General features: G+C 40.4%; 1 protein-coding gene across 10 annotated transcripts in view; it reads left to right on the forward strand.

The window, feature by feature from the left end:
* pigg (phosphatidylinositol glycan anchor biosynthesis class G) overlaps nt 1–13,768 on the forward strand; it is a 427,330-nt gene that overhangs the window by 278,492 nt on the left and 135,070 nt on the right. For all 10 annotated transcript variants that reach the window (XR_009655235.1, XR_009655238.1, XR_009655237.1 and 7 more), the window contains one exon: nt 6,977–7,392. Coding sequence is in view for 4 of the 10 variants with exons in the window: in XM_060927883.1 (XP_060783866.1) it covers nt 6,977–7,392 (416 nt within the window). In the remaining 6 variants the exon portion in view is untranslated. The remainder of the gene's footprint in view (nt 1–6,976; nt 7,393–13,768) is intronic.

Raw genomic sequence — 13,768 nt, forward strand, 5'->3', positions numbered from 1 at the left:
ATGGCATATAAGGATGTATAAATAGTAGGAGACAGTATATTTCACTTCTGTCATTTGCTTCAAGACAAACCCAACATCATTTGGACACTCATAATGATCAGTTAAGATTATTGCTTTTTGAGTTACCTCAAAATGCTTGCTAGCTGGTTTCGTTGAATAGGATATCTTACTGCACTGTTTTGTGAAAGACCTGGATGAGTGAATGGTTTTTGAACCAAAAAGAAGTTTGCTTTTTTCTCACTTTAACTATTGTAAAACATTGCTTACAGCACATCTCCAACTGCAATAAACAAGCTACAATTTGTACAAAATTCAGCAGCAATAATATTAACAGGTACTTCAAAATGAGAGCATATTAGATCAGTTTTAGCATTGCTCCATTGGCTATCTGTTTCCTTTAGGATTAACTATAAACTCTTATTAGCAGCTTTTAAATCTCCTAATTGTAAAGCACGTTCACACATATCTGAATGCCAAATATAATGCATTTCAAATATCTTAAGCTTATTTAGTGCTAACCTTATCCACATTCCATGTATTAAAATTCAAAATGACGACAAGGAAGCCTTTTGTTTAATGCACCAAGTTTGGAATACATCAACAAAAATTAATTAGGCTCCATCTAGCACTACTTTTAAAAAGTAAGTAGCGTTTATTATTTGGATTAAATACCTTACTTTCACTTGCACATTACTTTTGCATTACTTTTATTTTCTTTTAATTATTGTACAATTGTTGTAATTTTGAATGCTTTTATTACAGTGCCTTGCAAAAATATTCATCCCCCTTGGTGTTTGTCCTGTTTTGTTTCCTTACAAGCTGGAATTAAAATGGATTTTGGGGGGGTTAGCACCATTTGATTTACACAACATGCCTACCATGTTAAAGGTGTACATTTTTTTTAATTGTGACACAAACAATCATTAAGATGAAAAAAAACAGAAATCTGGAGTGTGCATAAGAATCCCCCCCACAAAAAAAAAAAAATCAAATGGTGCTAACTCCCCAAAAATCCATTTTAATTCCAGCTTGTAATGCAACAAAACAGGACAAGCACCAAGGGGGATGAATACTTTTGCAAGGCACTGTATGTTTTAATATATTATATAGCAATTGTTTTCATTCTGTTGCTGCTATTGTCATTTTGTTTTACTATTTGTCTTTCACTTTTATTTTTGAATCACTTTTAAATGTAAATGTATGAAAGATGCTGTATAATTAAAATTTGTTATTCATTTATCGTCCACTGAAGAACACAATTCACAATAAACCCGGGAATCATCCAACCATGTGGCAGCAGCACAATGCATCAAAGCGTGCAGATACAAGTCAAGAGCTTCAGTTACTATTCACATCAAACATTAGAATGGAAAAAAAAAATCTGATCTCTGTGACTTTAACCATGGGATGATTGTTGGTGCCGGATGGGCTGGTTTGAGCATTTCAGATATTACTGATTTCTTGAGATTTTTTTGCACAAAAGTCTCGAGTTTACAGAATGGTACAAAAAAAACGTCCTGTAAGCAGAGCATCTGTAAGCTTGTCGCTGAGAGAGATTGTAGGAGAATGAGCAAACTGGCTTGAGCTGACATAAAGTATAGTAATTCAAATGAGCATTCTTTATAACCATCGTGAACAGAAAAGAATCTCAGCATGCACAAAACATCAAACCTTGAGGTGGAAGGGCGACAACAGCAGAAGACCACATTCCACTTCTTTCAGTCAAAATCAAGAATCTGAGGCTATTATGGGCACAGACTAATGAACACTGGACAGTTGAAGACTGGGGGGTATTTCTAATCTTCACCTGTCTAATTTTCCAAATATACTGTCAAATACTGTATGTCCTTCCTGGGAACTCAAACCAATCTGGTCAATTATCCTCTGACTTCTCTTATCAATAAGAAGTTTCCACCCACAGAACTGTTGCTCACTCAATGCTTATTGGGGTGGGTTTTTTTTTCTTTTTCACCATTCTGTGTAAAGTCTAGAGACTGTTGTGTATGAAAGTCCCAGAAGATAAGCAGTATATGAAATACTCCAACCAGCCCATCTGCTACCAACATTCATGCCATGGTTAAAATCCCTAAGATCACATTTTTTTTCTTCATTCTGATATTTGATGTGAACATTAACTGACACTCTTGACCTGTATCTGCATGCTTTCATGCATTGTGCTGCCGCCACATGACTGGCTGCTTAGATAATTGTGTGAATGTGCACGTGTACAGATATTCCTAATAAAGTGGATGATGCGTGTATATATGGATTGAAAAAACAAATACCATACCGGATCGGTCAGGGCCCGGGTTAACAATGACTGCCTCCAGTACTGTTGGTCAACAGGGTGCCAGTGGAAAGTATGCTACTGTTGCATCAAAATGGAGAAAGAGAGGGGAGAGGCGTGTTAGAGCGTGAAAGATGGAAGGGAAGGAGCTTAGAATTGAGGGTAGGAACACTGAATGTAGGAACATTGGCAGAGCGAGAAAGTTAGCAGGTATGATGAAAAGAAGGAAGTTGGACATTTTGTGTGTGCAGGAGACGAGGTGGAAGGGAAGCAAGGCCAAGAACATTGGAGGTGGATGCAAGTTGTTTTATTATGGAGTCGATGGAAAGAGAAATGGTGTTGGTATTGTTTTGAGGGGAGAGTTGGTCAACAGTGTGATTGATGTGAAGAGGGTGTCAGAGTGATAGGCATGAAGTTGGAGATTCAAGGAGTGGTAATCAATGTTGTGTGTGCATATGCCCCACAGGTTGGATGTGAGAATGAAGAGAAAGAGTCTTTCTGGGAAAAGATGGATGAAGTGGCAGAAAGTATAACGAGGGAGGAGCACGTGCTGATAGGAGCAGATTTCAACGGACATGTTGGCAAGGGAAACAGAGGAGATGAGGGCGTGATGGGCAGATATGGTGTAAGAGAGAGAAATGTGGCGGGGCAAATGGTGGTTGATTTTTCAAAGAGGATGAATTTGGCAATAGTCAATACATACTTCAAGAAGAAAGAGCAGCACAGGGTGACGTTTAAGAGTGGAGGAAGATCGACACAGGTGGACTACATACTATGCAGAAGGGGGTAACCTGAAGGAGATTGGAGACTGTAAAATGATGGCAGGAGAGAGTGTAACTAGACAAAATTGAGTGGTCATGTGCAGGATGAGCTTGAAAGTGAAAAAGAGGAAGCATGAAAATAGTGGAGCCGAAGATTAAGTGGTGGAAACTAAAAGAGGTTGAACATCAGAAGGAGTTTAGGGAAGAAATGAGACGAGCATTGAGTGGTAATAGAAGTCTGCCAGAAGATTGGGATACTACTGCTATACTAGTAAGAGAGGCAGCAAGGAAGGTGCTAGGGTGGTCATCGGGAAGGAGGAAGGAAGACAAGGAGATATGATGGTGGAACAAAGAAGTGCAGGAAATTATAAAAGAGAAGAGGCTAGCAAAGAAGAATTGGGATGATCAGAGAAATGAGGAAAGCAGGCAGTTATACAGAGACAAGACAGAAGGCAAAAAGAGCGGTAGCAAAGGCAAAAGCAGATGCATACCAGTTGTATGAAAGACTGGAGACCAAAGAAGGAGAGAAAGACCTGTACAGACTAGCTAAGCAGAGAAACAGGGAAGCAAGGGATGTACAGCAGGTAAGAGTGCTGAAAGATGTAAATGGAAATGTGCTGACAAAGAGAGTGTATTAAGAAGGTGGAAAGAGTACTTTGAAGATTTATTAAATGAGGAGAATCCAAGAGAGAAAAGGTCAGATTCGTTGTAGACAGCAAATCAGGAAGTAGAGTTGGTTAGTAAGGATGAGGTGAGGGCAGCCATGAAAAGAATGAAGACTGGGAAAGCAGTCAGACCAGATGGTATCCCGATTGAGGCTTGGAGATGTTTGGGTGAGACGGCTGTGGAGTTCCGAGTGAGATTGTTTCATAAGATCCTAGAGAATGAGAAAATGCCAAATGAATGGAGAGTGTGCTAGTCCCAATATACAAGAATAAGGGAGATGTACAGAGCTGCAGTAATGACCGAGGGATAAAATTGATGAGCCACACCAAGAAGTTATGGGAAAGGATATTGGAAGCGAGATTGAGAAGAGAGGTAGCAATCTGTGAACAACAGTACGGGTTTATGCCAAGGAAGAGCACGTTGGATGCAATTTTTGCTTTAAGAATATTAATGGAGAAGTACAGGGAAGGCCAGAGAAAGCTACATTGTGTGTTTGTAGACCTGGAGAAGGCATACGATAGAGTGCTGAGAGATGAGTTATGGTATTGTATGAGAAAGTGTGGAGTGATGTATGAGAACAGTGAAACAGCAGTGAGGTGTGCAGTTGGAACGACTGAATGGTTCAAGGTGAAGGTGGGACTTCATCAAGGATCTGCTTTGAGTCCTTTCTTGTTTGCCATAGTGATGGATGAAGTGAGGCAAGAGTCACCATTGAACATGATGTTTGCGGATGATATTGTGATATGTGGTGAAAGTGGAAAGGAGGTTGAGTTGGGTTTGGAGAGATTGAGGTATGCATTGGAACGAAGAGGAATAAAGGTGAGCAGTAGCAAAACAGAATACATGTGCATCAATGAGAATGGGGATGAGAGTGTAGTGAAGATGCAAGGAGTAGACGTAAAGAAAGTTGGCAAATTCAAGTACCTGGTGTCAACTGTGTAGGAAAATGGGGGCTGTGATAGTGAGGTGAGAAAGAGAGTGCAGGCAGGGTGGAGCAGTTGGAGAAGGATTTCGGGAGTCATTTGTGATAGGAAAGTCACAGCAAAAGTGAAAGGTAAGATGTATAAGACAGTAGTGAGACCAGCTATGATGTATGAATTGGAGATCGTACCCTTAACGAAGAGACAGGAGGCAAAGTTGGAGGTGGCGGAGTTGAGGATGTTAAGGTTTGTGATGGGAGTGACAGGATAAGGAACGAGCACATCAGAGGGACAGCACATGTGGAGAGCTTGGGAATTAAGCTAAGAGAGATGAGATTGAGATGGTATGGGCACATCCTGAGAAGAGATGCAGAGCATGTTGGAAGGAGAATGTTGAGGATGGAGCTGCCAGGCACATGAAAACGAGGAAGGCCAAAGAGGAGATACATGGGTGTGGTAGAGAAGGATGCAGAAGACAGGGAACAGAGACGAAAGATCCGCTGTGGCAACCCCTAATCGGGAGCAGTCAAAAGAAAAAGATGCGTGTATATATGGATAAACCAATCTGGCACTAAAAACAATGACTAGAGAAACAAATTCTGGCAAATAATCTCCAAAAGGATGGTTTCCAGCCAGTTTGAGTTTCAAGGATGCAAATATTCCACTAGAGGGGAATCAAGCACGACTTGAAAGGGGGAGAGAGCAAGGAATAGGGAGGAAGGAAGGGCGGGAGGGGGTGGTAATATTTTTTTCTCCCTCTCTCGATGATTGTGCTTACACAAACGTCAGTGTTTGTGTGTTGGTTACACAATTCATTTTCCCCTTGGCTAAGTTCTTCTCAGCATTGCTGTAGGTGATGGATGATGGCTCATTGGTCATTGCAGTGAGGCCCTGTCACAACCGAGAGGAGTAGGATGTCCCTCTGGTAACTGGTGTCATGGCTACACGTGTTTGTATCCATCATGATGCTCAGACATGGTTTAACTAATTAGCACACAAGAGCAAGATGAACTTTGAGGGTGTTTCCACTCAGAACCATGACTCCAGAAGATTTTTTTTTTTTACTGAAAATATAATGTTACTTGCTTTCCTCATGGCAATGCCACACCTGTCTAGACAAAATGTATAGAATCCTGAATAGTTGCATTCTTGTATTTCACAATGATTAAAGAGGCTACATTATGAGTATGTGTTGTTAGCCATGAGCTCTACTAAAGAAACCCTTTTCCTGTGGTATTTAATGTCCACATCAGTAGTGTGTGTTGTTGAAAGTGCTCTCTTGGGGAATCTTTCTGTTGTCGGTCTGGCATGTAGAAGGTTGTGTATGTACCGGTATGTTTGTCTACATTATATTGCTTAGCCCTCTAAACATTGCTCCCAGGAGCTGCTTAATAAATAACACACTGAAGGCAGGACTGTAGTATGTGTGTGGTTAGCCCACAGCTTTCTCAATAAATAGGTGACTTTTAAGATGTTTTCAGTATTGTACTGTTTGTTGGTATTTCTTCCTGTATTTTTACCCCCTTTTATTGTAGTCCAGTGTTATTTGACTAAAGTTTTTCTAATGGACCAGTTCCATATAATTCCTTGCTTCCAGATGTCCAGATAAGCAACAGCTGTGACTCAATGGAAGATATCTACTTTGTAATGCTTAACCATTAGTGATTAGTTCATGGTTATAAAATTATACAGTTTGAAGTGGTGACAGGTTTTCTTTTGTTTATAGTGGAGCTAAACACATGCTGTTCTGTGCATTTAAATATTGTCCCTGACTTCTTTTTTTTTTTAAGAAAGAATAAATAACATGAAAAATCTATCAACATTTTGTGAAAACTCCCATCCTCTCTGACATAATGTTTTTAGCCCTGTAGCTAGTTTCTGGTCCAATGAGCCACTTTCAGTTAAACAATTAATATAACTGCATGTGATTAGCTGCAACAAGCCAAGAATATACAGTATTTTTTTTTTTGTGTGTGTGTGTCCCAGTGTTTTAAGGTAGGAATTTGGTTCTGGTTTAGTTGAACCAAACAGGAATTTGGTTAAGCTTCCTCTTTTCACCACAGCATCCTACTCTGCAGGATTCTTGCTGCTGATTTCAGTGTAGCTCATTTGGCACAAAGAACATTTTACACTTGCCTGCATTCCAGGCTCTTAACACCTTTATTCCTATGATTTAATTTAAAGCCCTTTAATTAGTTCTCAGCACGTCCTAACATGGCTGAGAGCTCAAGTGAGAGAGAAGCTATCGCAGGCACACAGTCAGCGGGTGTGAGTGTGCATGTAATAAATTATACTTTTTACAGCTCTCTCTCTCTCTCTCTCTCTCTCTCTCTTTTTCTCAGACCTCTTCCTCAGAGTGGACGCTGTCTGAACTGGATATCCTGCTCCTGATTGGCACACTCGGCTACAGTCTCAGCTTGGCCTCAAGTAGCTTTGTAGAAGAGGAACACCAGACATGGTACTTCCTGCTCAACACACTTTGCCTGGCTGTCTTCCAGGATGTCTGCAGGAAGTATTTTAGGGAAAAGAGATGCCCAGGTGAAGAAAAGGAGGAAAGTCTTCTCCTGCCTTCGACCATGGATGAAAAAGGAGCATCTTTCTCTCCAGTGGCTGAGCTGGGGGTCAGTGCAGACTCTGAGAAGTGGTTAGCCCTAGCCACACCAGTCCTCACTCTGACATGCTGTCGAATGCTCAGGTCTCTAAACCAGACTGGGGTGCAGTGGGCACATCTGCCTGACCTGAGCCACTGGCTCAACAGGTGAGAAAGAAAAATTTTAACATAATATTGTAGTGTCATGTGATTTCATAATATTTTCAACAGACACCGGTTTGGAATTTGCATCTAAGAAATTTCCTTTGTTTCTTACAAATATAAGCTTGCTTTATATTTTTAAATGTCACCAAATATTGCTTAATTTAAAATTGTTGTAAATAAATGGTCACAAGTTGCTTGTCATCTTGGCAACTTGTGTCAGTTGACATGCCTGTCATGATATTGAGATGAATTGTAGATAAGAGCATTTAAATATATTTTTGAGCGAGATGAAAACAGGGAAATTGTCTTGCTTAACATGTTAATTCATGCATAAAGTCCTCCAGTGAAGTTAGGTTGTTGTTCGCTCTTTGGATATCAGCAAGGTATAAAAACGTTGTACACAAACTTTACCGAGCTCCATCCATCCATCCATCCATCCATCCATCCATCATCATATAATCCTTTAGATAAATCTATTTTACACCCTTCCTAGAGGATATTACATGGTTGCATGAAAATATGAAATTTATCTTTGAGTGGTAAATGTTTATATCATGAGTGAGCAGAGCAAACGAGTGATATATTTTTCAACACAAGAAGATAAACTTCATATCTTTGCGCCACCATGTAAATTTTTTTATATTATATGGACACATCCACAAAAAATACACAAGTTAATCAAAAGAATTTTAATTTTGAACCAGTTCGCCATTTTGACAACGTGCGCCAAGTCAGCGGGAAAACACTGGACGTGACGTCATCGGAGTGAAGATATCGGGAAATATGTCACTCAGAGCCGCAATGTATTTTGGATTAAAAATGTGAGCTTTTCAACACGAGAAGATAAACTTCATATCTTCAAGCCAATGTGTGATTTTCTTTTAATTATATAGACAGTCACAAACAAAATTTACCCAAATTTATCAAAACAATTCATCAATTTCCTCACGAGTGACATATAGAGATTTATGTCACGGTTTTGGATCTCTATGTCCTGTATGTAGCTTGTATGAAAAAGATGAGTGGCATATTTCCCAGTAAAACACTCATAGCCATATAATATAAATCATTATAATGGCAACCATGTAAGAACATATCAAGGTATAGCAGAGCCCCATACTTAAGAGAAATGCATCGACCTGATTTTTGATGGCTTGACTGTATGACGTCTGTACGTACATACAAACAACAAATATGTACCACCTCAGAGAACCTGATCGTAAGTGCAAGGCAACATATCTCATAAATACTTGGCTACCAGACAACGAAATTTGTATCTTTATTTACATAAGATAGATGGGTTTTTATCCAGTGGTTATTTTTAATTTTATTTTTTAAAAATAACATGGGGTTATTTACTAATGCATTTTACGGAAAAGATTCACAACAGTTTCATATAAAACTAATTAAAACAATTTTATTAGTCCACTAGCTTGTTGGACAATTGCTATTTTCTGTCATGGAAAGGTGATAGACGGATGTAAGTGCAGGAAGAGTTTTATTGAAAGCTCACTAGCAAACCGATCCAAAATGGAGTCAAAAGCAGAGTCAAAAAATAGGCAGTGGTTGAGCGAAGCACAGACAGGATATCAGATGTAATACAATACTCACAGTCCAAAAACACAACATGGTCAAAACCAGAAAAGCAATACCAAATACAAGGCTTTCACAAAGTCTGTGTATTACTGAGAGTCGTTATATGTTTGCTCTGTGAGCTCTCATCAGTAACAGGTGCATGCTAATAAGTCCTAATGGCGTAATTGCAATCTGCGGCTGCATGCTCAGAGTTCCAATGCATGTGGATGTGAAAGATGTAACCAGAGAACTGTTTGGCATATCAAGTTTGGTATTCGCTCATATCATCATCGACATGTGCCATGCCGACAGGTGTTGGCGACCATGTCCCTCCACTCATCTCTATTTTCAGATGTTGTGATCAGGTCTGGTCCTTTGTTTGCCCCCATCCATTTTGCTCGGCCATCCAGGTTCTTCTCTCTTTGTCTTCCCCGTGATCTTTTTCTGTTGATCTTCCCACATGTAATTGTATGCTCCACTCTATGCTTTCTCATAAAATGTCCGAAAAAATTTTCTTGGGGTTTTCTTATTTTTTGTCGGAGGCACAGCTGTTTGTTGGCTTCTTCTAGCACACTTTTTCATTTGTTCTCTTAGCTGTCCGTGGTATTTTCAGCATTCGTCTTGTGAACCACATTTCTGTTGCATTTATTCATTTTCCCATTTGTTTGTTTATTGTCCATGATTCCCAGCCATACATTGGAACAGGGAAAATATAAGATTATAATAAATGATTTCTAATGTGTAAGCATATTTTCTTATTCATCAGGATGCTTTTCACTTTCTGAAATGTCTGTTTGGCTTGTCCGATTCTTGCTTTAATCTCAGTTTCACACTTCATCTGATGTTATAACAGACCCCAAATATTTGAACCTGTCGAGCTGCTGTAATGTGGTATTGCCTATTCTGAGCTTGCATGTTGGAGGGATTCTTTTTCTTGATACCACCATAGTTTCTGTTTTCTTTTCATTTAAGGGTAGTCCTAACTTTTCACTCAATATTGATTATTTCTGATAGTTTCTGTAGATCCTCTTGCTTTTCTGCTATCAATACTGTATCGTCAGCGTACCTTATGTTATTCACATTATGACCTCCTATTTTGATACCTGGTAAATTTTGTATCGCTTGCATTACATATTCACTGTACAACGAGAAGAGATCAGGAGAAAGTGTGCAGCCTTGGCGAATGCCTCTTTTGATATTTTGGAATTCACTTATTTCATTGTTCACTCTGACAGCTGCAGTTTGCTTTCAGTGCATATTGTTTTATGATCCTGAGGTCTTTTCCATCTATGTTTATATTTTCCAACATTTGCATGATTTTTTTCATGTTTCACTCGGTCAAAGGCTTTAGTATAGTCTGTGAGGCACAGATAGACATCTTTTTGCACCTCTAGAGCTCTTTCACAAATTGTTCGACGGATATAGATGCCATTTGATGTTCCCTTTCCTTCTACAAATCCACACTGCTCTGGGGCAATTTCTCTTTGAATCTTACTTCTAGCTCTTAACATTAGCACATGTAATAGTATTTTTGTAAAATGGCTCATGAGGCTTATTGTTCTATGAGCTTCGTATACTGTGTCTCCTGCATTTTTTGGAATGGTAACAAAAACAGATTGCAACAGATCCAGAGGTATGTGTCCTGTATCATAGATCTCATTCAATAGTATTGTTAATTCTTTTATTCCAAAGTCTTCTAGAGCCTGAAGCATCTCTATTGACACAGTATCTGGCCCAGTTGCATTGCTATGATGTAGTCTTGACATTGCATTTCTTACTTCACTTTGGAGGATTGGAGGTCCTTCCATGTTCTTTTGGGTAACGTAGTCTTAATTCCTATCATCATTGTACAATTCTTCTATGTACTCTGTCCATCATCTTCCAATATCATCATCTTTTTCAAAAAGAATATTTCCATCTTTGGCTTTTATGCAACCTGATGCTGATGATGTTTTTCCTCCACATGTTTCTCTTATTTTTTTGGTGCATTGCTTTTGGTTTGTTGTATAGATGGTTCTTTTCCATTTCTGAGCATTGTTCGTTGAGCCATGACACTCTTGCATTATTGCATTCTTGTCATATTCTATTATTCAACTTATTGTATTCTTCATTATTCTTAACTTTTCTTCTTTTTTTTCCATAACAGTCAATATGTCTTTGGTCATCCGTTTTTTTCTTTGCCTCCACTTTTTTGTTGGTATATTCTCTGTAGCGGCTTCTGTGATGGACATTTTCAAGGTTTCCCAGAGTTGTTCTGATTTTTTGATATTAGAAAGTGTGTCAAATCTGTTTTTAACATCGACAGCAAAATTTTCACATACAATTGGATCATTACGCAGAAGGGACATGCCTAGTTGTTCTCCCTTTACTTTTGTTAGTTTTCTTGAGTTTGACTCTCATTATTGCTATAACAGGAATATGACCACTCTCACAGTCAGCATCAGGATAAATTTTTACTCAGAGGAGAGCGTTTCTAAACCTTTTATCTACCAAAATGTAGTCAATTTGGTTGCAGACTTTGTCTCCTGGGCTCTTCCAAGTCCATAATCTTCTGGCATGGTGAGTTGAACCAGCTGTTGCCTATGATCATATCATTTGTTTGGGCCCATTCTGCCAGTCCCTCTCCTCTTTCATTCCTCTCTCCCAATCCAAAGCCTCCATTCACCTCATTTCTATTTCCAGCTCCGATCTTTGCATTGAAATCTCCCATTACTATTGTAACTTTTTGTGACTTGCATTGAACTTTGGCTGTTTCCAGTTCTTCATAAAATTGTTCAATTTCGTCTTCTGTTTTCTCTGAGGTGTGTTCATAGACCTGAATCATATTGATATCAAATGGTTTTCCATTTAGTTTTGCTGATAAAATTCTATCAGATATGGCCCAATATCCCTTGACTGAGTTTGCAACTGTATTATTAAGGATGACCCCAATGCCTCTTTCACGTGCTTGTCCTCCTGAATGTATCATCTTCGTGTTTTCAGAATTTATTACACCTGAACCTGTCCATCTAACCTCTGATACACCCAGAATATCGATGTTCATTCTGTCCATACCCTGTTTGACGTTATCAAAGTTTCCTTTTTTGTATAGTAGTGTTACATTCCAAGTACCCAAGTAATCTTTTGTTATTTTTGCGTCCGGTAGCTTGCTGATGACCAGGCATCACCTGTTGCCCATGACTTTCCCTGCCGGATGAGACTGCCTTTGTCAGACCTCCCTTTACGTCATTATCTGAAGATTTCGATTTGTTTTGGTCCATGGTTGTTCCTGGGAAAATACGACAGTGGTTTCCCATTGCCTTCTGTCAGATTCCTATCTGGTTGCCTCCATAGCCTTTTGACCTCCCAGTCATAACCCACAAGGCAGTAGGGGCATTTGGCAGGTTTTGAGGCACCTCCCACTCACCTGACAGCCCCTTTGTTGAGCATGATGAGGTGTTTTGAACAGTTGTTCCATCAAGCTGTCCTGCCTCACTCTCTGCGGCTGTTGCCAGTTGGTCTGCGTCTGTTTGTACAGCTAGCTCCTGTATCTAGAAGCTGTCCTACTATCCGTCACCTGTGGACGCGCTGGGTTGGGGATGGTTGCCTCAGCTTTACCCAGATTTGCTCATAACTATATAGTAATGATGTAAAGTGAAAGCATTGGTTCACTGCTGTCCACCAGGCACCCAGCAGAGTCACACCATAATAAATGTTGTGGTGTTGTTTCTAGCGCATGGCATGCGGTGTCAAAGAAAGGAATAAATATGTATTCATAAATGCGATGCATATCTCATTATTGGTTTCGCTGTCACAAGACAAAACAGCAATTTATTGATGCCAAGTACATTATACGACACAATTTGATGGTTCATATGCTGCTTATTCTATTCAGGTTGATTTTGTGCCCTTGTAAATATTTTGCTCATACACTCATCAGGAGCTCTGCTTTTAAGCACTGCCTAAATATTTATATTATAGCTAGCCCTTTATCAGTGTACCATATGAAAATCAGCACACCCAAATGCCAAAATACTGTAAATAAGCCCAAAAATGTGTGTAGAATCAGAGCAGGTGGGTGGAGCACAGAAGCACGGCAGGCCAGAACTGAGTTCTCAGAAACTTTTATTTTCCATTATATAGGTGGCTTTTCAGCTCATTCACACTCTCACACACGCACACCCATGCATTTGGATCGGGAGAGAGCTCCCTTTCTCTGCTCTCTCTCTCCTTTTATAGGGTGCGGTCACTGGGGAAGACACACAAACACAGGTTAACTCACATCAGGTGCAGTGATTCTGCCCCTTACCTTCCCTGACTCCGCCCTCCATTCACAGACCGATGCTTGACCACACTCCCGCTGCCACATACCCCCACCGCCTGACTCAGGCCGGGGAGCCGTCCGGCCTGCAGCTGACTCCCCCCCCCGCCCCCCTTGACGGGAGAGGAAATCCGCCATGACCATCTGCGACCCCGGCCTGTGGACCACCTTGAACTTAAACAGCTGGAGTGCCAGATACCAACGGGTGATCTGGCAATTGGCATCCTTCATGCGGTGGAGCCACTGGAGGGGGGCGTGGTCCGAACAGAGGGTGAAAGGGCATCCCAGTAGGTAGTAGCGGAGGGCGAGGACCACCCACTTGATGGCGAGGCACTCCTTTTCTATGGTGCTGTACCGGCCCTCACGCACCGACAGCTTCCGGCTGATGTACAGCACTGGACAATCCTCCACCTCCTGGGACAGAACAGCCCCCAGCCCTCTGTCTGTCTACAAAACAAAGGGGAGAGAAAAGTCAGAGGAGTGTAACAGTGGCCCCCCACACAG

Source organism: Neoarius graeffei, chromosome 8, assembly GCF_027579695.1.
Source record: "Neoarius graeffei isolate fNeoGra1 chromosome 8, fNeoGra1.pri, whole genome shotgun sequence".
Lineage (NCBI taxonomy): Eukaryota > Metazoa > Chordata > Actinopteri > Siluriformes > Ariidae > Neoarius > Neoarius graeffei.